At 46.8% G+C, this 26,868-nt stretch overlaps 1 protein-coding gene across 1 annotated transcript; it reads right to left on the reverse strand.

Moving 5' to 3' along the window:
* Positions 1-298: 298 nt before the first annotated feature.
* Positions 299-26,446, reverse strand: Pax8 (paired box 8). The gene is made up of 12 exons (XM_035447077.1): positions 26,408-26,446; positions 24,432-24,474; positions 24,103-24,328; positions 22,477-22,674; positions 21,123-21,211; positions 20,635-20,760; positions 20,213-20,388; positions 15,952-16,072; positions 15,265-15,471; positions 7,772-7,873; positions 1,799-1,885; positions 299-375 (listed from the first exon to the last, which is right to left on the reverse strand). Exons 1-12 carry the CDS (start codon positions 26,444-26,446, stop codon positions 299-301), a joined length of 1,491 nt encoding a protein of 496 aa, XP_035302968.1.
* Positions 26,447-26,868: the final 422 nt, after the last annotated feature.

Here is a 26,868-nt window from a genome sequence, read left to right on the forward strand (position 1 = left end):
GGTGGGTACCAGCCTGGGTACATCTCTCCTCTAGTTCCATCTCTTTTGAAATGGGATGCGTCTTGCTTCCTGGAACTCCTGTCCCCCACAAAAGGAATCTTGGAGGACAGTTTGGCTTTCTCCAAGGTCATCCTGACTTTCATGGTTCATTACATTGACCACACAGGGAGTGAGCCTCGATGCTGAAATTGTGGTTATTTTTCATGTAATAAATAAAGATTCCTTTGTGTGACTCTCTGGGGCCTGTCTCAGGCCAAGTCCTCCTGTTGCCAGGTTGTTCCCACTGTCCCCATGACAACTACAGATGGTCAAAGGCCGTAGCAGAGGTGGGCGGTGCACTTGGCCTTGTTGTAGAACTGTAATAATATGGGGAACCTGGACACATTAAAACAACAACATTATTGCTGGTCAGAGAGGAAGCTGTACCATGGTGTTCCTCCACAACTGCTGACCTTTAAGACAGCACACGTTAATCATTTATCCCTCCCCCCCTGCCCCGCCCATCTGACCATCAAAGATTAACTCCTCTCCAGCCTTTCCTCCTTCTCCATCCTCACCTTTTGAGTTTCTAGCCAGAAAAAATGATGGCTTCTTGCCCCCTACCCCTCATGACTGCTTTGACCTTCAACAGTCTTGCTTCAAGGAGTAGGCAATAGAGAATAGTTATATGTGGCACTTCAAAAACTGAGTACAGTGGGGGTCTCTGGGATGCTCTCTAACCTTGCCTAAAGAATGACAGGTCAGACCATCTTCTTCTGAACACCCAAAAGAATTGTCTCTTGGCTGGTCCAAGAGATTCTGGACTTGAGGGACTCCTACCCAGCTCACCTGGAAGGCCCTCTTGGTCCCACCTGCCTCATCGTCTTTGCCCTTTCTGACTAAACTGAACAAGAGGTAGCTTGGAGTTGAACACATCTATCAGACTTGGAGTTGAACACATCTGTAACAGAGTACAGTTAAGTCCCCTATGGGTCATTTTGGGACTCTAAGATATGACAATAAAAGAAAGGATTTTAGGGGATGGATGGTCCAGCCAGTTTTCCAAGGTGTCTATGAAACTAGACATCTTCAAGATCACTGTTTCTCTCTGACTCAGATTTGCCCAAACAACTGATAGGGCTACCACTTAAGAAGGCTTTCGAAGAATTCCATAAGTTCTTTGTGGACTTATTGTCCTCATAATCTTCCCCAAACAGTTCAGGGACCCAGAGCAAGACAGGGGTGAAAAAGCAGTCTCAAAGCTCATCGAAATTCACTTTCCAGATATCAACCCTGAATACTGTTCACTTCTCAGGCCAAATACAAGGAACTGGATAGAACAATGCTTTGGTGGTGACTCATAACTATTTCCAACCTATTTAGATGACTAATGAGCAAGGTGGCATCTTGGCCTCAACTCCTAAGAAGGAGTTGGCAGTGTACAGGGAACTCTTGAATAGTGCCCCCTGGCAGAACCATAAGCAGGTAGGCCAGAAACTCTAGGGCTTTGCTTGACTGTAACTTCCCTTGTCTACCCTTGCCCTTCAAGGCTTGATTCCTGGATTTTACACAAAACAAAATTTAACAGGCACGGCTGTGGAAAGAGAAATATGGAAACTGTAGAATGTGTGGCCTTTTGTTCTCTTCCCTAAACCCACCTGATACTGAGATCTGCTGCTGCTATCTTCTGTGACAAACAGCTACCATCTCTCTAGACATTCCCTCTAACCTGGGGCCTCCCAGCTCTTTGGTCTGGCTTCATTCCCCACCACAACCCTTCCCTGCCCCTCAGGGATTCTGGACAACCCCAGGAACTTACTCAGCAGGCTGGAGTTGGGGAAGCGCCAGGCCTCGCTGTAGGAGGAGTAGGGGGTGTGGCTGTAGGCATTGCCAGAATATTCACTTCCTGTTGGAGCACACAGGTAAGACCTTTGAGGTTCATGACACCAGCATGGGGACTAGTATGGGGAAGACAGGTCTGTAGGGCTGGGCAGACTGAGTCCATAAATGAATGACACTGGACAGAGCAGGTAAAACCAGGACAGGGACAGTAGAGCTCAGGATGTTCTCCAGTGTGGGTCATTTGGGGCAGTTCCTTGATACACGGAAGCCCTCTGAGAGCCCTGGGAGGCAGATCCCCATTTTCCAGATAAAGAAAGTGAGACTCTCTATGACTTGCAGAAACTCACACATGTTGAAAATTCGGTGCAGTGTGGAAACGGCCAAACTCTAGGAGCCAGATTCAAATTTTACTCTTTCAGCTACCAGGACTCTACAGAAGGGACTCTCCAGAGGGGGCTGGTGGTCAGAGAGGGAACCAATGCTCAGACAAAGTCATGCCCTTGCTTTAAGCAAACTTGGTATATGCATTTACACAAGGTGTGTGAGATTACCTCTTCCTGTCAGCTGATCCTTAGCTTTCCCAAAATAATTATGTTTGTCAAAGAACTTACTAAAGAATTCCCTTTCACAACAGCAACAAAGTGGAGCTGACTACCACACCTGCCACTGATGTGTAATTTAAAAGTTACATGGTATTTCTGTAACTCATGCCCTTCTCATCTCTCCTGACCATCCTATGAAGTTTTCTCCTGGACTACCAATTTATACAATGAGAAACCAGAGTGGAACCTGAGGAAGTAGTTTGTCTACTTGCACTGTTGACCAATGATGGACCATGAATTTGACCTTAGAACTCTTGATCATAGACTCCAGATAATTCCTTCAAGTATTTACTTCATTTACAAATCCAGCCAGATTCTAGCCAACTTAGTATTCAAAATATGTTTACACAGTCTTTTGGAATCTCATCTGTGATTGTGAGCTAGGTGCAGTCTGTGACTTCTTGTCTCCACCCCAGACCTTGGAATGAAGGTTTGAAACTCCTCAGCTCTGGAACTGGCTGGTCTGAAGTCAGGTCTCTACCTTCCACGTTTGGGCTTGGATATGTCACTTTCTCTCTCCCTGATCCTAGTGTCCTTGCCTACCATGAGGGGCCAACTCTTGTCCCTATCTCATGGGATTTGGGTGAAGATTAAACGAGATGGTCTAAGAATCATGTTCTTGGTAAAAGCAGTGTCAATAAATGTTGACTTCTTTCTATTTTCTCCTGAAACAGGGGCAAAAAAAAAAAAAAAAAAAAGGTTCATGGCTGGGTGCTCTTCCAGAAGATCCAAGTTCAATTCCCAGCATCCACATGGCAGTTCATAACTGCCTGTAACTCCAGTTTCAGGGTATCTGGCACCTTCACACAGACATACATGCAGGCAAAATACGAATGCACATGAAATAAATAAATTATTTTTAAATGTTCAGTGGATACGTGGATCAGTTGCACAGTCAATCTTAAAGGCTGGCTGGGGCCTTATTGAGGAGTTGTCATTTGTATGAGTAGAAGCCAGAAAAGAGCCTGAGGTAGGGGAAGGTTTCAGAACTCTTTTTGTGTCTAGTGTTTCCATACCAGGCAACAAGGACTTTCTTTGGGTTAAGGACAGACCCAAACACAGATCTGGAAGAAAATACATGTCCAAGAAAAAGGCAAGGGGGGGGGGAGCTGATGGAGAAGAAAACTACGAAATTAGCTAACCCAACCATTTACTTATGAATGAAGAAACTTCTATGCAGAAGGTCTCAAGGCTTTTCCCCAAGGTGACAATGCTAAATAAGAGCCTTAACTGAAGCCTGGCTGCCATGTTCCTCTGACAGTGCTTGATCCTTCAGCCTATAGTGGGACCTAAGCCTGTTTACCACTAGTGTATTCCAGTTTCCCTGGTTTCAGCATTCCCTTGGAGGAGGCCAATTCCATTCTGGCTGTCCAGCAAGGGCCCCCATCCTATGCCCTTACTCTGGCCTCCCAGTGCTGAACACTGCGATCTCTAAAGGTCAAGGAAAAGAGTTGAGAAACACGTTGTGTTTGTCCTCTCATTTTATCACTCATTCGTGCATTCACTCACTGGGCATTCATTCATTTAATATATACTCTGCATGCCTCTTTACCTCCGTCATTGGGAAGCTGGGATAGAGGCTGCATCTGCCTTCATAGTACCTTGGAGTGTGGCATTTCTGCTACTAGATCTGTCAACCTGCATACCGTCACAGATAATGAAATGCCACTGTGCCTAGGAAAGGCTAGTTCCCTTTGTTCTTATATAGCATGCCACTAGCCTCTTTCTCTGCCTCGGGGTCTCTGCCTTCATCCTCACATTCTACTCCAATCAGGCCAATGCTGATCCAGGCAAAGTGCCTTAAGTCAAAGCTGATAATTCTAATGACCATTTCAAAAGCAGCAACTCCCCCAGCCTCTTAGTCCCTCACTTCCTTTGGAATCTGCATTACTCAGTCACCCACATTGCTTTGCAACTTGCCTACCTTTTCTACTTACTCTCTTCCTGTCCCTTCTTTGTAAGGATTCCACATAATGTGGAAGAACCAACCCCAGCTTCATTTTAGAGCCTTCTGAGACATCAAGCTTTAGCTAATCATTTCAACTCTATTACGACCTCTGAACCCTTGATTTCCCCCGCACCGCTTCCTCTCCTGCTTTGTTACTTACCATCATCATCTATGACACTCCCCAAGCCCAGTGGAGAGACATCTATCCCACGTTTGTTGCCGCTATGTCTCATCTACTTGCTGTCGGGTTTTGTTCTATTTATCACCAAAACATACTGAGTGTCTCTCTTATCCTTTCCTAGCTAAATATCTGTTGTTCATCTCTTCCACAAACTAGAGCAATTATCCCCTAATTTGTCTTTGTGTCTACAATCTATTTCCTCAAGTATCTGAGCAGTGTTCTAAAACATGGCCCCGCTGCCACCCATTCCTCCCCACTCTGTGGTGCTTTCTCCAGATGCTCACGACCCTTTAATATGCTTTTGGTATACTGTCATGTTCAATTAGCTTTTCCTGCCTCGGGGCCTTTGCGCTTGGTCTTCTTTGGGGCTAGGGATGGTCAGCCTCAGTTTATTCCTTGGCTGACCACTTTGAAAGTCTTTTCAGAAAGGCCTTCCTCTCTATTCAATCTAAAGTGGTTATCTGCTCTCCCTGTGGCTCTTCGTTGCATCATCACATTTTATTGCCTTTACAAAGTTATCTCCATGTGATATTATGTTTATCCATTCATTGGCTTGCTCACTGCTTGTTCTTGTCCATTGTCACAGATAGAGGGGCATGTTTTGTGCATTTCTGCAGGCCCAGTAGATCTTCTCTAGTATTTATTAACTGAAAAAGTGCTATGTGGATAATAGAAGCATCAGTAATGAGAGAATGGATGCCAGGAGGGTGGCTGGGAAGGGAGTTAGGTAAAAGTATGGACACATGGAAGAAGGAAAACATTGGATGCATGGATGGAAAGGCTGATGGGTAGAAAGAGCAAGGATTGATATGTGTATAGATGGATGGATAAGAATAAGCAGATAGATGGGTGAAAAGAGAAAAACGAGGGATGGGAGAAAGCATGGATAGATGGCAGGATGAATCTAACTATCTAATCTGTTGGTTCTGTTTTACAACTGGTGTGAAAGCCATTAACTATTTGTAGGGTCAGGCTGTAGCTTGCATCTTTATTTATGGCATGATGGAATGCAGTGTGGGAAAATGGAAAGAGGCACAAATGTTAAATCAATAGGCATGTGTTTGAACAACACTTTGTATCACCCCTGAGCACATCATTTGGCTCTTGTAGACCTTGGTTTCCCTAGCTATGAAACTTGGATTTATTGTAAGGATAAAAGAGAAATAAGTTACACAAATAAATGACCATGTATGCAGAAATGTATAATAAATTACCACTTATTCCTTTGCAAAACTGATTGAAGAATGGAGCAGACATGCCTTATTTGAAGCCTTACATGTGCCTTAGATGTCTGCAGTAGATGCTTCATGCATTAAGAGACTTTAATGGAAAGAATCGTCAGTCAGTCTACTGAGAGACCAAAGGCAATGGTAAGAGATGGATCTGGTGTTATTTCTCTACAAAAGACATTCCTTCAGAAGTCATTTGCACAAGAGTGCTCTTAGGAACCAGGTGATTCATTTTAATGACATTGCATTTCCTGGAAACTAATGTGGACACAGCTTACTAGAAATCCATCCATTGCATACAGTGAGACCCTTCCCTTTCACAATTCACTTGCAATCTATGCGATGGGTGTGGTGAATGCACATGTACGTGTACGTGTATGTGTGTGACTCACACAAGCAGTGTACATGGATGCTTGTGCCTGAGAGTATTTCTTCACAACACCCACTCTAGGAGAGGTCTTCCTAGAAGCAGCTCTTCCTCAGTCTTCCAGCTACCTTCCACATCATACTCTGGTCCCAGGAACCCCTTGCCCTGGACCTGCCCCCAAGAATCATTCACAGTTAAGAGAGAAAGAGAGAAAGAGAGAGAGAGAGAGAGAGAGAGAGAGAGAGAGTCTTGCTTCATGTTACTTCCTTCTCCTCTAAGCAGGCAGCAGGGAAAGTGGATGGCTTGGAAAAAGGAGGTGCAGGGAGCAGACTGGAGCCTAGGATTTTGATTGAGAGTCCCCATTATCCACACTCTTAAAAAAATAACCGAATCTTTTCCTTTTTTATCTTGACCAATCTCATTTCACGCTCCACAAGAGGGAGGGAGGGAGGGAGAGAGGGAGTCCGGGGCCAGGAGGGAGAGAGGAGTCAGAATTCTGTATTTTCAACGCTGCATTAACCACATCGCCACGGTAACCGGCAGCAACAAGTGCCAGCTCAGCAGGTTCCCAGGGAGCAAAGCCTCCTCTCCTTGCTCCCTCCCCTCTCTCTGCCTAAGAGAACTCAACCCACCTGCCTGTGCACAGGGTGCCCAGAGTGGGTGGCTGGCTGGCAAAGATTAACCCCTGCCAGGAGGAAGCAGGTTTGGTGGAATATGGGTCCAAGTCTTTAGTGTCAGAGCCAGGAAGGTTGGTAGAGGGTTGGTATGGGGTGTCGGGGGAGGGGTGGAGAGTGTCACACATGGCCCTGAGTTCAGAGCCCTTGCCCAAAGCTTCAGGCCCTTATACCTCTATGGGCAGTGGAAATGGCTCCATTCTAACCATTCATCCATCCCTGGGGCTTTCCCACATGGCTCCTAAAAGACTGAAAGAGTATTGTCCAGACCCCGAAATCCTGGGTCATTGGATCATAACTGGCAGACGGACACCAAATGGACTGACTGTCAAGTAAAATTCCAGGACATTCCAAATGAGTGTGAAGGACTCTTAGCTCATACTCTAGTATCCTTAGAGTCAGTAGAATCTGAGCCCTACTCAGTGTTGAGTGAGTGTGGAATGCAAAGGAAGATGTAATTTCACTCATTTCATCATCATCATCATGTTCATTTTTCACCATTATCTTCACCATTGTTATCATCATCATTGTCATCATCATCATTCAAATTAAGATTTTATTGAAGAGGTAAATTGAGATCCATCTGATTTGATTTAAATCATGGGAGACCAGAGGTTAACTCATGTTTGTCTCACAGTGTTTGTTGTATGCTCTTCCATATTTAAAAGTGGACGAGGAGGAAGTAGGGGAGCGTGGACATAGGTCTGTCTATGTGGAGGCCTTGGGAGAAGACTGCTAAGCTGAAAGAAGTCAAGGAGCCAAGACGACACTGGGGATTTTCCCTAGGTGTTTATATGAAGGTAACCCTTAAGGTACCCCTTTGGCCTATCCTTCATTGTCCTTTGGGAAGCCTATGAGTGGAACACAGACTATCTCTGTCACCTATTGTCTCCCTATTTTTTCAACACTTCTCTTTTGCAATGTGTATGCCCAGTCCCTTAACCCTTACCTGCCACCATGCCTGCGATAGCAGAAGAGGCATAGCTGCCCTGTCCACTGGTGGGGATATGGGGTGGGTATCCAGGCAGCGTGGGCCCCACCATCTCTCGCCCTAGTAAAAGACACCAAAGAGTCATTAGTCAGTGTACAGGTGGCTCCTATGCTCACCATCCCACCCTGCTGAGGCTCAGTGTGTCTCTCCTTAGCCAATACTGCTGGAGCCGCACACATTTTCCAAACCTACTTTCGGTCTCCTATGAGCCCACATTCTTCTTTTCTCTAGAGGGTAGAGGCTCACCAAGCAAGGGGCTCTTGCAATTGCAGTACTACTTTGTTCCCCATTCCCTAGGAGCTTTACTTTCACAAAGATTACTTTATTCCTCCACAAAAATGTCAAGGCATTGGGTGCCAGGGTGGTGTCTCCTTAGTCCTTATCTTCCTGCCAGCATAGCAGTTGGCACCAGTGGACTAAATAGATAGATGAGAGGCCACTACTCAATGCATCATTTTCACCTGAATTTCAAAAGAATGACAAAACCAGGCCTTGTGACATAAAGGTAGATGGATGATCCATCACTGTCCTTTGGGAAATATGTGGCAGACATTGCTAATCAACCATAGAGGAAGCTCCTATTGGTTGGCCTGGACTTCCAGGTGGATACAATTAATCAGAACAGCAAGGGACATGAAACATATTGACTATTCCTGACATAAAAGGAAACATCACTGAGAGACTGTTGACTGTCCACATGATCCTAAGTGGCATTCTTATCAATTGTACTTAAAATGGCATCTTTGGGATGTTTCATCCCTGATCTAGCTCTGCTTATCTGTGATTTGTGTCAGGACTACATCCTAGAGACACCAGGGCCATCTCCCTGCATCTGTCTTTCCTTCACACTGGGAAATGAAAGCTTCCCTTCTGGGAGACCTCACCTGGCCTTTGATGTTCTCATCTATGCCTGCCCAACAACCAGAGCCCTTCCACTGCTCCCCTCCTCGTTATTCCTGTTCTGTGTGCCAGATCAGAATCTGAACATCCTGGTTTTCCCAGGTCTGTTCGTGTGATGACCACTGACTCAGAATGTCTAGTAACAATGGCCAGTCTACTCTTAAAATGCTCCAATGTGAGTAATGAATTATTTGGGCAAACTAGTTCTTGGTGATGCCTGTAGAATTCCATCTGAGTGATGTTGACATTATTGTTGTGCAGCTGTCCTACACATTAAAGGGTATTGGGCAGAATCCCTGGCCTCTACCCACCAGATTCCAGTACACCAGTGAGACAAAGTATCTCCAGACATTGCTGTATGTCCCCAGTGCGGAGGAAGCAAGGGATAAAATCACTCCTGGTAGAGAGACCATTCAGCCCAAATGCTTTCTACCACCTTCCTGAGGGGCTGCCTGGGAGCCCCTGTCAACCAGCTCACCAGACCTACCTTCTCCATGTCACAGATTGTCCCCTCTTCCCATATGTCCTCCCAGATCCTTCATACCTAAACTTCTTGAAAGGGTACCTGGTTAATGATGATAAATGGGAAGGTACATACCACGAAGCCCTGTGAATTGTCAGCCCCACAGTGACTAACTCTTTCTTATCCATGAGGACAATTCTTTCATCCATCGAGTACTTATTGAGAAAGTTTTAAGGGCTAGGCACTTGGGGACGAGAGAGAGAGAGAGAGAGAGAGAGAGAGAGAGAGAGAGAGAGAGAGAGAGAGAGAGAGCAGGCACCAAAGAGCAAAGCTTGGCACTAAGTTGAAATGGCTAAGATGGGCTTTAGGTTCAGCCCATCAAACAATACCTGTACTTACAAGATCTGCCCCTTTTCCAGAGAGAAGGGGCTAGGAATCAGAGGGCTAGAGGTACTCATCCTGTTTATATTGCCTCCTATTTGCCCTGAGACCAGCCACTCTGACCCTAAGTCTGTTTCCTCATATGCAAAATGGGGGTGGGGTGGACATGAGTGGCCTTATACAAACTAGTCCTACAACTCTGGCATTATCAGTATAATTCAACCTGTTGCCTCATGTTCTAGGTAGACACTGTTTAGTGCAATGGACACATTCTAGAAATGCCCATATCAGTGAAGTTCTTGCAGAAAAACATCCTGTCAAAAATAAGCTGTTAGTATTTGTTATTGAAAACGGCATTAAGATTTTTAGACGCCGGAACACATGTTTCAAACCAACCATCTTTACTGAGTATCTAGCTGTGACTGGCATTGAACTAAACAGGTGGTTTCTGTTCACCTTACATAAGGTCATCAGAAGAACAAAGGATGGGCTGGAAACACTAGGAAAGAAAGGGAAATGTGACAATGAGGAATAAACACAAGATTTACCCAAAATAAACTTTGAGTTTCAAGTGAAGGAGTCAACAATATGACACCATTGACACCATTACCAGGGGGCAATGATCGGGAAAGGGTGATGTGATGGAAGGGGAGCAGGGTGATGGGCATCTGGGTGACATATTGGAAAGAGATCTGGGCTGACTTAGACTTTGTACATTTGCTTTCTTCTTTCTTACCTACTAGATGGAAGGAGAAAGCAAGAAAGGGGGGAAGGAAGAGAGAGAGAAGAGGGAGGGAGAAGGAAGGAAGGCAGGAGGGAGGGAGGAGAGAGAGAGAGAGAGAGAGAGAGAGAGAGAGAGAGAGAGAGAGGTATTTTGAAACTGAGACTGAATACTAGATCCAGGCAAGACTATGAACAAATTACTTAATTTCTCCAGGCCAAAATCCTCCTATTTGCCATACAAGGATGTAATTCAGAGAAGAGCTTGTGACTTGGGTTCACTTTATTTCCTGGTTGGTGGGACCTCTTGGCACACTGTGGAGGATTTTGAGGCAGGGCCCATATCTTCCATGAATTAAGATTAGTTTTGGCTCTCTGGCCATCTATTTGCTAATGCTAGTCTGCTGTTGCCTGAGCCTTTCTGGTGCTGGCAGCCTGTAGTCCCAGGCCTCCTGTCCTCCTGGTCATTTGCAATCCATGAACAGCTTTTTCATCTAGGCTGTCTGGTGCAGAGTTCCTGGGCACATACCTCAGGCCACAGTTTAACCCACTGATCTCTATCAGTGATCTCTATCAGTGGGGCCCCACCCCATGAATTATTTTGCTCTTGCAAAATAATTCACTGGTCTCTGTCCCTCTATTCAGGGATTTTAATCTTCATTTCTCCTCAGTTACCTAATTTTCTCTCAGCAAGAAAGATTTCTGAATCAATGGCCCAAACAGATCACTGACAACTTCCCCTCATAAAACCTGGCCCTCCTGGAAAGACAATTTTTTTTCTAGAACACCACCCTACCCAAACTGTGCCTTCATAGACTGTCTTAACAGTTCCACAAAACTCTCTGCTTTAATTTCTTTTATTTAGAGAAGACGTATGTGTTCATGTATTTTATGTATATGGATGTTTCATCTGTATTTACATCCTCACACCAGAAACAGGAATAGTATCCCGTGGGTCTACAGTTATAGAAAGTTGTGAGCCACCATGTGGGTGTTGGGAATTGAACTCAGAGCCTCTGGAAGAGCAGCCAGTGCTCTTAACCGCTGAGCCATTTCTCCAGGCACTCTGCTTTAATTTCTTAAAGAACAAGATTTTGTAGTGTGGGAGTATAGCTCAGAGGCAGAGCACTTGTGTGACTTGAATTTAATGCCCAGTATTGGAAAAACAAAAAACAAAAAAAATGAAAATAAAGTCTTTCAGAGAGTCAAGAATCTTGAACCACGCCAGGTGTGGTGACACACGTCTTTAATCCCAACACTCACAGGCAAGCAAGATCTCTGTGAGTTCCAAGCCAGCCTGGTCTATAGTGAGTTCCAGGACTGCCAGAGTTACATAGTGAGACCCTGTCTCAAAACAAGAAACAAAACAACAACAGAGAATCTTGAACAATCTAAGAAACAAAACAACAGAAGCCACCAGCTGGAGATGGACACACCCTCTGGTCAGACATACCCTCCTCCCCATTCTGTTTTGAAGGCTCTTCATAATCAATATATCCTTACTGTCTTGCTCCACCTCTACATTCCAACAGACTTCCAATGGGGCCTCTTGTAAAAGTGTTGACATCAACACAGGTTGTCTGGCTACAAAGTGGGGTTCTCTAGGAAAATTCTGGCCCCCCAGAATTCTTGGTAAATATTCTAATTAGAGGTAGAGAGCAGGAACAGAAAGCCATTAGCTAGAGGAAGGAATCCAGAGGGTAGAGGTGATTTTAGACTATTTCATTTGACCCCTTTGATGTCTGCCCTCTGTGTAACCCCTTTTCAATGCCTTATCTTGTTCTCAGAGCAAGGAGAATTTATGGCAACCCAGAAATCTCCTTGGCAGGACTAAATATAATTTGTACAAAAGAATGGAGGAGGACACTGGGCTCCTTGATGATAAAAACCTAACTGCAGCTTTCCCATCAGCTGAGCCACAGTCAGCCTTAGAACAGCAAGGACAAGGATGTCCTTGATGTCATTGAGGTGGCCAGTGGGTTGGAATCCAACAAGCGGCTGGGTGGGTGGGTGAGGGTGGTGTTCTAAAGGCAGCGACTAACAGGAACTGTAGGTAAATCTCATTATTTCCCAAGTCCTAATCTTTCCGATTTCTTGGCCGACCAGAAAAAGGCTGAGGCTCAGAGAAAAGTCATCCTGGAGACAACACTCACAGAACCCTTGCTCAGGGAGAAAATGTTGAGTTTCAACAGGTAGCAGGGGTTTCTTAGGCAGGGTCACACAGAGGAGGGGACTAGGAAGATCCAAGCAGGACTGAGCAGGGCAGATTTCAGTACTCCTGACTCTCCCTCCCTTCCACCCTGCTTTCCTGCAGAATATCCTGGGAATGATTTGCTCTCTGCCTCCTCCTCCTCTTCCACCTCTTCCTCCTCCTCCACCTCCTCTCAGATTTAGCTCTTTCTCTGGTTGGTAGGTTATAGTTCCTCAGCTCTTAAATTCATTCCATTTCTAACATTCCTCCATCCTGCTATGTTCCCTCGACCCCATGAGGGCTCAGCCAAGAGATGGGTATTTAGGTACAGGCCTCAAGTGGGAAGTCTCTGCAGTCTGAATTCAGCTTAAACACTAGCACATCTGCCTTGTCCCTAAGCTAAAGATCTGGGCTCAGCTCTCTAAACTCCAAGTCTTTACTTGCTTCTTGCTCTTGGATCCCTAGATACCAGATCCCGAAAGCCTGGTCACTCTGTGTTCTTAGGGCCTTTGTCTCTATATCAGATTTTAACATTGTAGCCAGACATTCAGGAGTGATCAGATCCAGTCCTGGTTATAGGGGTCACCTGGTCGAGGGTTTGCTAAACTACATATTTGGTTACCTACTGCCTGGGTGACCACCTGGTATCTGTTGTCAGCTGCTTTAGCCCACGGACTGGATGACCTCTCAGTCCTGCAGCTGACTTGCAGAGTGGGCACATCCACTAAATTACAGACAATATAAGCGGGAAGTATTGGCCCCAATCATATATACTGAAAAGGAAACTTGCAACTTTCAAAGGCGATAGGATGGGAGAAAGTGTGGGGCTTCAGGGCGAGGGAGTTTGCCCTAGGCTGTTCTAACTATAAGCTAAAACACTGCCAATGTCGCAGGGCAGTGGTGGCACACAGCTTTAATCCCAGCACTCAGGAAGCAGAGGCAGGTGAATCTCTGAGTTTGAGACCAGCTTGGTCTACACAATGAGTTCAAGAACAGCCAGGGCTACACAGAGAAACCCTGCCTCAGAAAAAAAGAAAAGGAAGAAAGGAAAGAAAAGAAAAGAAAAAAGACATCATAGCCTATATCTGTGATGATCTGTCTAAACTTCTGGCTACTGCCTGTCTTCTCTCTCAGCAAAGGCTCTGCAGCTCATACAATAAAGGAAGAACAGCCCTGGATCACATGCCCTTCACCCTCAGCCTTATCCCTTACCTGCTTCCGGGCCTCTCACTCCCATGAGCCAGACAAGTGTGCCCTGCTATGCAGCCTCTGTGCACCCACAGCAGACACAGGCCATTTCTTTCTAACTCCCAATCTGAGTTCTTTGGCTGACATAATTTCACTCAGCTCACAGGTTTGTGCCTTTTAATCACTTTGCTCAAAACAAATGAGCCATCTCTGCTGACTTCACCCTCTTGAAATTTCAAACTCCAAGTCAACACTTTTTTCCTTTCTTTGGACTCTTAACCACTGCCTCTCCGCCCTCACACTGCCCATCTCCACCACCAGGGCACATGGATGCACAGCGAAGAGAAAAAATAGCAGTTGTCAGATAGACAGAAAATGCTGTCACTTATAAGAAAGCATGCCTGGGCTGAGGTCACAGGACCTTTAGATCCTCTGAGCCAATGGGAGCCAAAGTCACACTACTGTGGCATCTCAAGCCTGTGGACCTCTGGAGGCAGCACTCCTACTTCAGACAGAGCTACTCTGTTCTGGTTGGGGCACCTGGCTTTGGCAAAGGATTTCATTTTAAGTTGCCAGAGAGGTCTAGAATACTGGAAAACTGCTGGTCCAGATGGCCTAGACTGTCCAATTCTGGGCTGTCTCTGTACCAAGTCTCCCCATCTCCCTTACCTCTGCTTTAACCTCTCAAGGTGAAAGGGCCGGAGAGCAGGATATGGGGAAGCATACCCTCTGTCGTTTACTGTGCAGACTGTGTGGAGACAGTGCTCATCACATAGAAGATGCTCAGCTGGAAACTAGCTGGCTTCCTTTCTGGGTTCTAAGACCTCCCAGGGCCCCCGTTTTAATAGTCAATCAGGTATCTGAAGACTTTAAGGCATCTCTGCCTGTGCCCAAACCCAACTTTGATTCTTTCAGACATTGCTCAAGTCCTAACTGGTTGGGATAATGTCCTGTTTGGAAGATGCAGTTGGGATTAGACACATGGGCCACTAGCCCTTGCCATGTTTCCACCTGGAGACTGTAGTTGGGCTGTTTCCTTTTCAGTATATGTTGGTTTGCTCCAATGTCCCTAACCTACTTCAGGCTGTAAGCCAGAGCAAGGACCTCAACGCCCCCAGCTGGGAAGCTGTGCAGTCACCAAGGTTAAGGCAATGAGAGATACTCTGATGCCCTTTAATGGTGCTGCCGTGCCCAGGGTGGTGAACATGGCCACCAATGGTCACTCAACATTCCTTTTCAGGAAGTTGATCCAGAAATAGGCTCAAGATCCTTTTCCTGTCCACATTTTGTCTTTGTTTCTTTTTTAACCTATTAAAAAAAAAGGCTCACATTTTACAGCACCTAGGTCCTTTGTATGGGTCCCTATTTTCTCATTGGCTTTTGAAGAGATGTATCCCACTTGCTGGAACCCCCGAAATGGCTGTTTTTGATTCCTGACTTCTCCCACAGGAAGAGACCCATGTGCTAAATAAAATAGACACTAGGGTGGTGGTGGGCTAGATTTGAGCTAAAGATGGGAGTAGTGTAAGACCAGAGGACTTTGGGATGGCCTTGGTGACCTCCCTCCCACCCCACGACACTACAGAGCCCGGGACCTCCCTGTCGTACCTGAGAGGAGGGCCTGGCCCGTGAACTGCCCGTACACCGAGGCAGCATGGGGAAAGGCATTGAAGGGTGGGACCGAGGCACCTGCTGGGCCCCCAGAGCCGACTTGCTGCAGATCCAAAAAGGCGGAGCTAGATAAAGAGGAAGGGGTGGAGCTAGAACTGGAGAGCTCTGGGGTTTCCTGCTTTATGGCGAAGGGTGAATGAGGATCTGCCGGAGGGAGGGAGACAACAAGGAGAGAGGGGTGTGAGATGACGGGGCGGGAACATGCACAAACCAAGCCATGAGATGGGGTTAAGGGTATGGGGATAGGCAGGCCTGGCTGCTGTAGGAGGAGTCTAGGATGGGGAGCCGGGGTGTTCCTCAGATGAAATGAGATGGGGGAGCTGGAGGCTCTACCTCCCTGCTGTGCCTTCTGCCAGTGTAAATGGATGGGGAGACTGAAGTATGTGTGTGCTCAGCCTCTCCCTGCAAGAGGGAGTAAGGAGATTCAGGGGGCACCAAAGACTGAAGGCACCACCCCTTTGCTCCACTTTGAGGCCCAGTCAGCATAGCCCACTTCTCCTTTCCAGGCCAGCACTCCAAACACCTTCCTCCTGCCAGCCAGACACTTCTGCCTTCCCCTGCCCCAAGCCCATCCTGACCCTCACAGTAGGGTCCAGATGTCTCAGGAGCCTCTGGGCATCCTACCTGCCACCACCGGGTAGGTCTGGTGAGTCGAGAGGTTGCGTCCCAGGGGTGTATTGGAAGGTGTCAGGGTGGCCTTCCCATCATCCAGGGCACTGTTGAGTAAGGGCAGTGGGTACAGCCCCTGGAGAACAAAGAGAAGTCAGCAGAGGAGAGCAAGGCCCCTCCCTGAGCAAGCCTGTCTTCCTACTGACCCTACTGTCTGTCTCTGGACTGGGTAGCATGGGTGTCCCCAGGAAAAGCTCCTTGCTCATTGTGCCTTCCTTCTTGCTCACTTTTAGCTCAATGTGGCATGTTTGATGGGGCCATGTTCTCCCACTCAAAGACCTGGAAACCTCTGAGGACCTAGCTTAGGGTTCCCCCTTCCAAGCTTCAAACTTCAAGGCCTGTCAGTGGCATAGAAGCCCCAGTATGTGATGGGAAGTGGCCATCAGAGAATTGTGTCCTGACTGGGTGCTGCTCTCCTTCCTATTTCTTCATATGGTTTGGGCCTGTAACATAGGACATTGCCTAGGGCTGGAGCAGGGAGCAGGTGGGGCTGCTCAGAATTTTTCTCTCTAATAATTGATTCCGACTTAGATAGGAAATGCAAGTGCATAGCTGAGGAAACTCACCCCTTCTCCTGGGGGGGGAGTAAAGCAAGCATTTGGGCTCCGGTGATTATACTATCAGCTACTGCCCCTGACTGATAGCAACCATTACTTCTTACACTTGCTCACATTCGGTCTTTGCTGCTATCATTCTTATTGAGCAACCCAGTGATGCGAACCAATAAGACTTTGTCAGATTTACACTACATGTGCAAGTGCAAATATTTGGTTTCACCTTAAAAGATCCATAGGATTCATTTTGTTCTGAGAATTCCACCAAGTACTTGGGGTCATCTTCAGTAAAGGCTTATTTCAATTCCTACTTGTATTCCCTGGTATGAGTATGGTTATGGCCTAAGGCACCCGTTGAGTAAATAATTTGACAGGCTAAAGACAAGAGCATAGCCCACCCTCCCCTTGGCTCCCAGCTATTCCTCCCAGGGAAAGACAGCTCACATCCACTCCACAGGTCCGCATTTCACAAAAGCACTGTATGAGCTATTGTACGAACCAAGGAGCTTTCCATGGTTATATAACAGTCCTACTGAAGACAATTGTTTTCAGTGATTTCCATTGAGCTCAGTTCTCCAAGGAGTCACAGTGCTTTCTGGTTGCATGCAGGGCACTTTTGGAAGCTGCAGTCAATTCTGGAGGCCACCAGGGCACCATCAGCATGTAGCAGCAATTACTGACTAAATAGCACTCTCTGGTTCCCTTCTTCTGAGGGGGCCTACTTAGAGGCAGGGTGGAGTTGCTCAGAGCTAGCTGATTCTAATGAAACTGAACAAAATACCTAATTTCTAGAGAGTGTAAGAAAAGTTTGAAATGTCTTGTGAATGTGTTGATTTGACAGCAAAATACTTACTCAAAATCAAGTTTCTGTTCCAAATCCAGGCCAAAGAGAAAAGGAAAGCTATGTAGTTGGAGATTGGCTGGTGTTGCATTTAAACATGCCATGATGACTGGATTTTATTTTTCTGGGCTTGAACTTGAATTGGGGGCAGGAGAACATAATGATTCAGAACTGAAATGACTTAGTTTTGATTCTGCAGCAATCTGCAGGGAATTGTGGTCTGTTTGAATTCTCTGAGTCTTGATTTTTTTTCTCCCTGCCTTTGAGGATAGGGGTCCTAGAATCTGCTGCACAAGACTGACTAAACATTATTTGTGATTTTAAATAAAATGTTACTGGGCACAGAATACTCAGCAAGCACAGAATGTTCAGCAAAAAGTGATGAAAGACATATTTTTACTACTATATGAACAGGCAGTAACTGCTACATTCTTGGCCTATCTTTATAACATTCTCTATAATTCTATTGATTCACATGGGGTGTGGGCTTCAGATATAGAGGAAGAGCTACACAGGTTTCTAACAACACCTGGGGGTGACACTGCAATGAGAAATGAGGTCACTTTCGCCCTTGTTGGTTTTCCAGACAAGAAGTATATGTCTTTGTCCCATGCTAAGGCCTTTTTGTCTCCCAAAGACACAAAGCTTTATATGCCCAGAAAAAGGAGCAGGTTCCTTTGGGACAGTACAGACACAATAAGCAGAAGAGCAAGGTTCAGGCTGGGTGTTCTCCATAAACCAGCCTGATGAGTGAATGAATGCAGGAACAGCTGAGGGACACTGGGTTGGGCTTCACTTTACTCCTCTAGGCTGCAGAGTTAGAGAAGCTTAATGATTTTCAAATGCTCTTGTTTTATTAGTCTTTACATAAGAACACTCTGGCACACACCTTTAATCCCAGCACTCGGGAAGCAGAGGCAGGTGGATTTCTGTGAGTTTGAGGCTAGCCTGGTATACAAAGCCAGTTTCAGCCAAGGCTACACAGAAAAACCCTGTCTCAAAAACAAAAAACAAAAAACAAAACAAAACAACAACAAAAACAAAAACAAAAAAAAAACAAAGAACCAAACCAAGGGGCAGGAGAAGAACATCCGTGGAATTTCCATGTCAAAAATGAGTAAGGGTAGATCAATGCATGTGAATGAAACTAGGGTTGGCAGCCCTAAACTCTGCAATCATCTTCTTCCCTAAGTCTTCCCATGCTCCAGGCCCTGAGTAATCCTCATACAAATTGAAAAGCTAGGCTGAGTGTCCACCAAGTTTCCTGTAGTTCTAAGAGTCTCCCATCCTAAGATCTTCCATGCAAAGCCACCAGCATAGCATAAGGGCTCACTCTAACCAAGCAAGGTGCTTTGGAGGACTTATAGATGAATCCGGGAAATGGCTCTAGGACCTAGTGGATACAAAGGGTCTCCTTGGTAGGGCTACATTATTCTACAAGGGTAGCTAGTATATGCACATTGCACCACCCATAGAACGAGCTTCCTGCAGGCGCAACACTTGCCTCCTGGAGCCATGCTCTGATTATCAGATGTGCACCCAGGCCCTCTCCCTGGATCTGCTGATAGCCAACTTTGTCTACACCATTCACAGCTGTCATAGCCAAGGCTGATAAAAATCACTGACGCATATTGCCTACCCAGCTGTGGGGGTTGGCACAGGGCCAGCAGCCCAGCCATTCATTGGCAATGTTTCAACTGCTTGTTAGCATCATCATTGTCTCCCTCAGGTCTTAAAGGTGTACTTATGGCTTGTGATAGGCCATACCCCAAAGAGTTTCCTGAGCCATTTAACTAGATGGGATGAAGAGAGACAGACATTGGAACCATTGACATATTAAATGTATCTCAAATGGTTGTTAGCATTATGGGGTTTTTGTTGGCCTCGATGTGGGAATATTCATATCTCTGTCTGCTTTTTACAGAAGCCATTCCATTATAACCCATTTCTCCATTGCCTAAGATATGCAGGGGCAAGTTCCCTGTAGCTTGTACCTTATCATTCTTGGTTTCCCAATTGATTCATTGGTTCATTTGTTTGATATACCTTTGTTGAGAAGTCATTAAAATCCTGGGCTTGGGATGCTCCTCAAAGGTAGAGGAATTGCACAGTATGTGTGAAAGCCTGGGTTTGATCTCCATCACCACAAAAGTAATAATAATTAATAATAATAATGTTAGGCTCTAGAGATGGGGGCAGGGATGCCTCAAAAGGCTGTCCTGTTTTTAAGAAGTCTGTTGCCTTTAGGTTATTAGGATGAACTGTGAAGTCAATAGAAGCCATGTGTGAGACAAGAAGGCTGACAGGGTCCAGGGGGGTGAATCATAGGTGAGGGGCAGGGACAAATTCACAGAGAGGGTGATTGAGCTGAGTCATTGCAGCCAGCTGGTATTTTTCCGGGTAGAGCATGAGAAGAAAGGCATTCTACAAGGAGGGCACATGGTGTACCAGGGCAGAGAGGTGGGGATGAGGTCGGTGCACTTGAGCACATGAGTCACACAGAATCCTAGGCTATGGAGGTGGGGCTAGGTGTGGGATTGAGGTCATCGTAAGAAGGGTGTGAGCCTTAACTCCAATTGTGGGTTTGATTCTATTGTTGGAGAAAGCCACGTATGGCAAAAGGATGGCCCTGCATGCAAGAACTAGGTTCAGAGTTCAGATTTGGGTTGTGAGAAGAGGGCAGCAGCATCAAGACATCTTGTGATCAAGGCAGGTGCACAATTGGACGTTGCATCACGTGTGCGCCCTGAGCCCAGAGGAGCAATTTGGAGTTGCTTTGTTGGCTAGAGTTCATTCTTTGCTCTGCACCCCGCCTTCTTACCTGCTCGCCTTTGGTGTGGCTGGGGGAGGCATAGGCCTCCGAGTAGTGCTGCCGCTCAAACGGGCAGTCAAGCGGCTCCAGGTGGTGCTGGCTGAAGGCGTCTGTCCGAAGGTGCTTTCGGGGACCACTGCTGCTGCTCTGTGAGTCGATGCTCAGCCGACAGCTGTCCTGGTCACCTAGTGCCCCCAGGCAGGCAGGGAGAAAGCTTTCAGGGGACCCATCTTCCAAGCCATCTGACCAAGTGGCCAAAGCAGAGGAGCAGATAGGCTGAGGAGGTAGGGAAAGGGTCAGCAAGAGGAAGGACCCATGCTCATGTGAATAGGGGGTTTCAAAAGAACCCGACCCAGTCCTGGGCCAAAGGGAAACTTGAACAAAGTGGTCTCCTGTGCCTCGTGCCACCCACGGGTCCCCTGAGAACTCACTGTCATCCATTTTTCTCTTGTTGTCACTGCCAGGCTGAGCAATTCCCAGGAGCCCGTTGATAGAGTAGGTAGAGCCCAAGGAATCCGACTGGGGTGACTCTGGGGGTGTTACAGCTGAGCTGGGGACTGTAAAGGAATAAGAAGGTCAGAAATGGGAGACCTTAGTCTCACAGCCCCTATTGCCACCATGAGTTCAAAGCAGTAGGCCATGCTGTGGACAGAAGCCCTGGAGAGCTAGAGTCCTTCACTCCAAGGGCGTGCTGGTGGGAGGGATTCCTAGAATGGCATTTGTCTGAAGTGTCCATTTCCCCATGTTCCTGGGAGTCTCCCATCAGTGTGGAAGTAGACCCTGTCTTGGGGTAATAATTCAGTCCATAGACACACATATGAGCACTCATATGTTCTTGTGTGTCTGTATGCATCTGTGTCTACATGGGTGTGGGTCTACATTCAAAGTCAAGGGAACAGCCAAATCCCTGAGCACTCACTTAGTGTGTGTCCTGGGCTCAGAGACTTGGTGGCCACACAGCTGTCCATGGGAAGGTTGAATGGTTGCTGCACTTTGGTTCTGATGATTCTGTGAGCAAGCAGAAGGACTGTTAGAGAGAGGATGATGTAGGAGCTATGGCTGTCACCTTTATGACAACCCACTTAGATGTCTTACATGTGTCTCCAACTCAATGAGTAGACCATTGAGCTATGACCTCACCTCATTCATCTGTTTCTCCATGTCCTATACCAAGTCTAGACACATGGGTCTCTCAAGGCAGAAATACAGATGCAGCTCAACAGGCTTCTGTAGATTTGACCTTGATAGCCTCCCCAGAATTGATACAGTTTTGTATCTCACTGTTAACATCTAAACATGTGCCACCATCTGCTCTGTTCCTCTAGAGTCCTGAAGTGACCCCCCACACCCATAGTCTATCTAATTGTCTCTCTCCTTTTCAGCTAGAGTGAACTTTTTCAAGTACAAATAGGCTTCCTGATTAAAACACAGTAGTGGCTGCCCACTGCACAAGCATTCATGGCAGCAATCTGTTACAGTGACCACAAGCTTCTTGGGGACAGTTTCTTCTGGCATCTTATGCGCAGTGTACTTCAGGTTCTTCTTGTCTCTTGACTGATTTTCTTACATCTCCTGTCCAAGCTCTCGGTAGCCACAGGCTTTTGTACATAGTTGCAGAGTTCATCTGGTAATCCTTCCCACCTAGTAAATTCCTGCTCACTGCTTTTCTTAATTAGGGAAAGGCATTCACAATTTCCCTAAAACAAGTTGCCATAGGCTAGCCCACATGTCATTGGGCTCCTAGCCTCAGCAGGACAAGTAGCTGCATTTTTGCAATGTCTTTGTGGGTACTCTGTGTCTGTGCTCCCCATTAGATTGTAAACTCCAGAAGGAAAGGGATTTTCTGTGTTCTGGGAACTAACACAGAATAAATGAATGAACGTTGTGGGAATGAATGAGTGAGTAAATGAAGGGTGGAGACAGTGAACAAATGATTGGAAACGTGGACAAGTGACCAAGTACTCCAGTGGGGGCCAGAAAGTGATCTACTCAGGAAGTTTTTTTCACAGATTGAAAGAGTATAAAATGTTTAAGAAAGAAAACAAGATACAGGACAACGTAGTGTGTGGACAGAGGGAGGCTCTGTAGCAGGAACAAGAGAAGGCTAAGGAGGCGGGGTGGACATGACCTGGCCTGGGAGCCCCTGCCTGATTCTTCCAAGTAAAGCCTCTTCCCAAACCCCTACTCTACCCAGGCCAGGCTCTTCATGTTTCTTACAGGAATCTTCCAGAACTCTGGGGTCTAGGAGGGCTCCGGAAGCTGCTGTCTCTCACCTGTTGATGGAGCTGACACTGGGTACAGTGTCGTTGTCACAAACGCCTTCTGCCAGGAGCCGGTCCCGGATCTCCCAAGCAAACATGGTAGGGTTCTGCCGCTTGTAGTCCCCTATCTTCTCCACCACCTTGGGGGTGGCCACCTTGGGCTTGGAGCCCCCTATCACTCCAGGCCGGATGCTGCCAGTCTCGTAGTACCTACTCCAATAGAGAACCCCCCCCAAATTACCCGATAAGCAGGTGGGGCCTTTGAACAGGGATCTGGCCAGAGCCTCTGACCCCTCTGAGTCTCCTGAGGTGAAGTACAGGAGTGAGACATGCCCAACCTAACTCTGGATTTCTCTCCAGCAATCCACTCCTCTTGTTTGGGTAGATTCATGCTGCTCCCAAAGCAAGACTCCCTCTGCAAAGACTTCCTCCTGGGTTCTCTCTCTTCTCCCTTGTAAGAAAGTACACTAGGGACTCAGTGTACACAGTGGTTCTTTTCTCTCATCCACATTCTCTTGGCATGATTGACTCTACTCCTTTGCTCTCCTGGCTTCACTCAGGGAAGCCAGCTGGAGTCACTGACCCCTCTGCTGCCTTGCTGGGTCACTTTTACCTTGTCCAAGTCTGAGCCATCCCTCTCACCCTTTGCCCTCTGGTTTTCTACCAGGTTCCATGGTTCAAATTGAAGCTGCTTCTCCCAAGCTCTGAAGTCTAGCCTCACTTTGAATCCCTGGCCTGATTCAGTCCCTGAAGATGAGCCTCCTCCCCCTCCAGACCTATCCACCCCACAATTAGCTGGCTGACAGATTCATAGCTTGATCAAGATGCCCCCTGGCCTCCTTCGGTCTTCTGTGGTCTCTTCTGCCAAAGAATAAAATGGTCTTTAAAAACGCCATTGTCATGGCCACTCAGAGCTTGTCTCCTCTCTGGGATTCCACAATCATCTGACTAATGCTGTCTCCCTGGCCCTAAGAAAAGGCCTCTTTCCTCTAATAGCTTCAGGCAGAGAGCCAGGGCTCTCCCTGGCCCATCAGCCCAGCCCGTTTACTTCCATGAGGCAGAGTTTCCCTTGAATCTATATAGGGTCTATGTGCAGCCGGCTGGCGAGTAAGGTGGACAGGACATGCAACTTTGGAATTCCCAACTTCTCTACTTAAAGGACATTTCTGACAGAAGTGTCAAAAGCTTTGGTGTTCCTTGTCCTTCTGAACCCGTGCCCTGTGGTTCTCAGCCCTGACTGAAAGAATTAGAACCTGTGAGTGGGGTGGGGGCTACTGATGTACATCCATTTGAGTCCATTCCCTCCTTATTTATTGGGGGAATTTAGAGTTTCCTGGCACAGCCAGGGCTGTGAGCCACCACCCTGGGCCTTACAGACCAGTGCTCTCAGTCCTCCCTATTAATGAGTTTCATGCTTCCCGGCCATCTTACAAAAGCCACGGGGTTAGCTGAGAGGCTGACTCAGTAGGGCTGGGCTGTGAATTTCATGAAACACTCTCATTGCTTCTCTAACAGATACTCTGAAAGTTGTGGATTGAAAAACACAAGATTACACACTACGCGGGCCTGCAGCTGTGAGGTTGACCACAGAAAGTGAGGCTTACAAGGAAGGTGGTGTGTGGTGAATTTCGTGCTTACCTGCCAAGGATCTTGCTGACACAGCCATGGCTGACACGTAGCTGGCGAGAGATATCACAGGGCCTTACGCCCTGGTGGGCCAGGTCCACAATACGTTGACGGACAACTTCCGGCAGGGGCCTGCCGTTCACAAAAGCCCCTCCTAGCTGATTCAGCCCTCCATGGCCTAAAAAGACAGGATTGTCAGGGACAATTGTCAGAACCAGGTGGTAAGTGTTGGGTGAGACTTAGTCCTGAGTAGGAGTACTGTGTGTGACCGTGTCTAGGCACTCCATGGTAGTTCCTTCAGCTCTCTCTCTACGTGTGCCCCAGCTTTCTCAGAAACATACCTCCTGGGAAGGCTGGCACAATGGTATAAGCGCCTCCCCACATCTGTCACGTGAGGGTTCAAAAGGAGCACATCCCTATCAGGTGACCCTTTACATCTATTCCATCTCTTTCAGGAGCCCAGCCCTTTGTGCCAAGTATGGTCAATGACTGCCTTCCCCCATTTTCCCCCATTCGCAGACATGAAAGGAGTAGAGGATTCAGGCATTTCTTAAGTTGATACACTCAGCTCACTGAGTGACATGGAGGGAAATATCTCCCTTCCCCCTGAAGTTCCTTTTCTTTTCAATAAAACGAAGGCAAAAGATGAAATATGGTCTTTCCCTTTGTCTTGCTCCTCTTAAACTATAGAACCTTCTTTTCTTCCCCCCTTTTCTTTATCTTTCTTTCTTTCTTTCCTTTTTTGATTTTTCGAGACAGGATTTCTCTGTGTATCCCTGGCTGTACTGGAACTCACTCCGTGTACCAGGCTGGTCTCGAACTGACAGAGATCCACCTGCATCTGCCTCCGGAGTGCTGGGATTGAAGGTGTGCGCCAGCTTGCCCAGCTACTGAACCATATTTTACACAAACACGAAAGAGGCAAAGGAGAGGGTCTCTGGTTGAGGTAGGTCAGAAGGGACTAGTCTGTAGCTGTCTCACCTAAGCAACCCCAAGTTTTCTTCTCTCTGACAAATCAGAGAACTGAAACCAGAAAGCTGAGGACACTGTGTCAGGCCATCATGGGGGGCACTAGAGTACATGGCAAGCCAAGCCTTAGCTACTTCCCTGGACTTCTACCTTCTGGACTGATTCTATACTTCATTCTAGCCATACATATCTAGTCGGACCCGTATCTAGTACCACTGTGCCAGGCCTAGTGTATGACAGGTGCTTTAGCAGGTTTTGAAGCCCCAAGGTGAATCAAGCCATCTGCATACTTTGACCACCTCACAGGGTTTATTACAGTAGGAGCCTAGACCAGCTAATTAACATCCCTCATGATCTTCTCTGGATTCTCATGCTTAGAGAGGTAATTATTGAATCCGTAGACCCAACCCTGGTCAAAGAAGCATAGAAGGGTTCTTAGGAAAGTTCAAGCTGAGAAGAAAGGAGACCCAGTTTGAAAAGGTTTTGAGGTTAAGGGGTAGGTGTCTGTTAGATTTGCAATACTTCCAACTCTACAAACCACGGTGGGTTAATTTCATAACTGAGATGTCCAAATTCCAAAAAGAAGGCCATAAAGAGCATTTCAGTGGCTTAACTCAAATGACTCAGCTTATGTGAAGAGCAACCAGGATCCAAAGCTTAGAAATCCAATCATTGCTGCCTCTGTCTGGGCCTTGATTGATGGCTGGAGCTGACGATGACTCTGCAATCTTATGATGACAGTGTCATTGCTTAGGCTTGACTAGCATCCTTCCACACCAAGGACTGGATCTGGGATCTAGCTTAGGGTGGGGAGGTATAAGAACTCTAGAAGTTTATGTAGAGCAGAAAGGATTGAGCCCAAATGCCTGGGACCCCATGAAGCTTACTGCATGGCATCCAGTATTGTACAGGGGGTCATAAAGAGTCATCCAGTGAGAAGGGAAAGTTGATACCAGGCCAGTGTGACCAGTTAACAATATGTATGGGCAAGGGTGGGAAGGTGTACCTTTGCTGGGCACACTGTGCCCATAATCACCCACTGACTTAGCACATTCAGAACCACCTCCCAGTTTCTCCTCAGGGGCCCAAGATGTCTTCAACAGGACAGACAATTTCCCTTAAAACAAACAAACAAACAAGGTCAAAAGCCTCCGTCCTGGGCATTAAATCAGGAGGCAAAAACGCACTGGCTATGCACCAAGCATAAGGGACATGGCGGTCTATCTTCCAGGCACAGCTTCTGCCTGCCTGTTCTAGGTCACCTGTCCTAATGAATACTTTTCCATGAGTTGAATGGTGTCTTGGGAACTTTCAGTCCAGCCCAGGTGATGGACAATGTGGCTCTTACCTGCTCTTGAACTTGTTCCTCTGACCCCTCACTGGCCATGCTGCCCTTTGTGGAGAAATTTCCCCTTACCCCCTCATTGTCCGCCTTTTGACTCATTGGGGTCTAGACACTGAACACCAGGGCCCATCAGAAAGCTATCCAAATGTACAAGACTTTAGACAGGCCTACTTTGCCTCTGTTTTCCAGAATTTTTACTGCACGAGGCATAGATCTTTGTGCTAGAGTCTATCTGGAAGCCAGATTTCATATATATATGAATGAAATGGGGTATCATATAGGGGTGTCAGAAATTGAGCATTTTGCCTGAAAATAAAACAGAAAGGGCAATCTACTCATGTGAGTCTCCAATAGACATAGTACAAACTATGGTCCTAAATTATCCTAAGGACTGACACAGACTCCTTAGAAACCCAGATGCTTAGGACCGTACTGAAGCTTATTGCACAGCAGCCAGTCACATC

This window comes from Cricetulus griseus, chromosome 6, assembly GCF_003668045.3.
Source record: "Cricetulus griseus strain 17A/GY chromosome 6, alternate assembly CriGri-PICRH-1.0, whole genome shotgun sequence".
Lineage (NCBI taxonomy): Eukaryota > Metazoa > Chordata > Mammalia > Rodentia > Cricetidae > Cricetulus > Cricetulus griseus.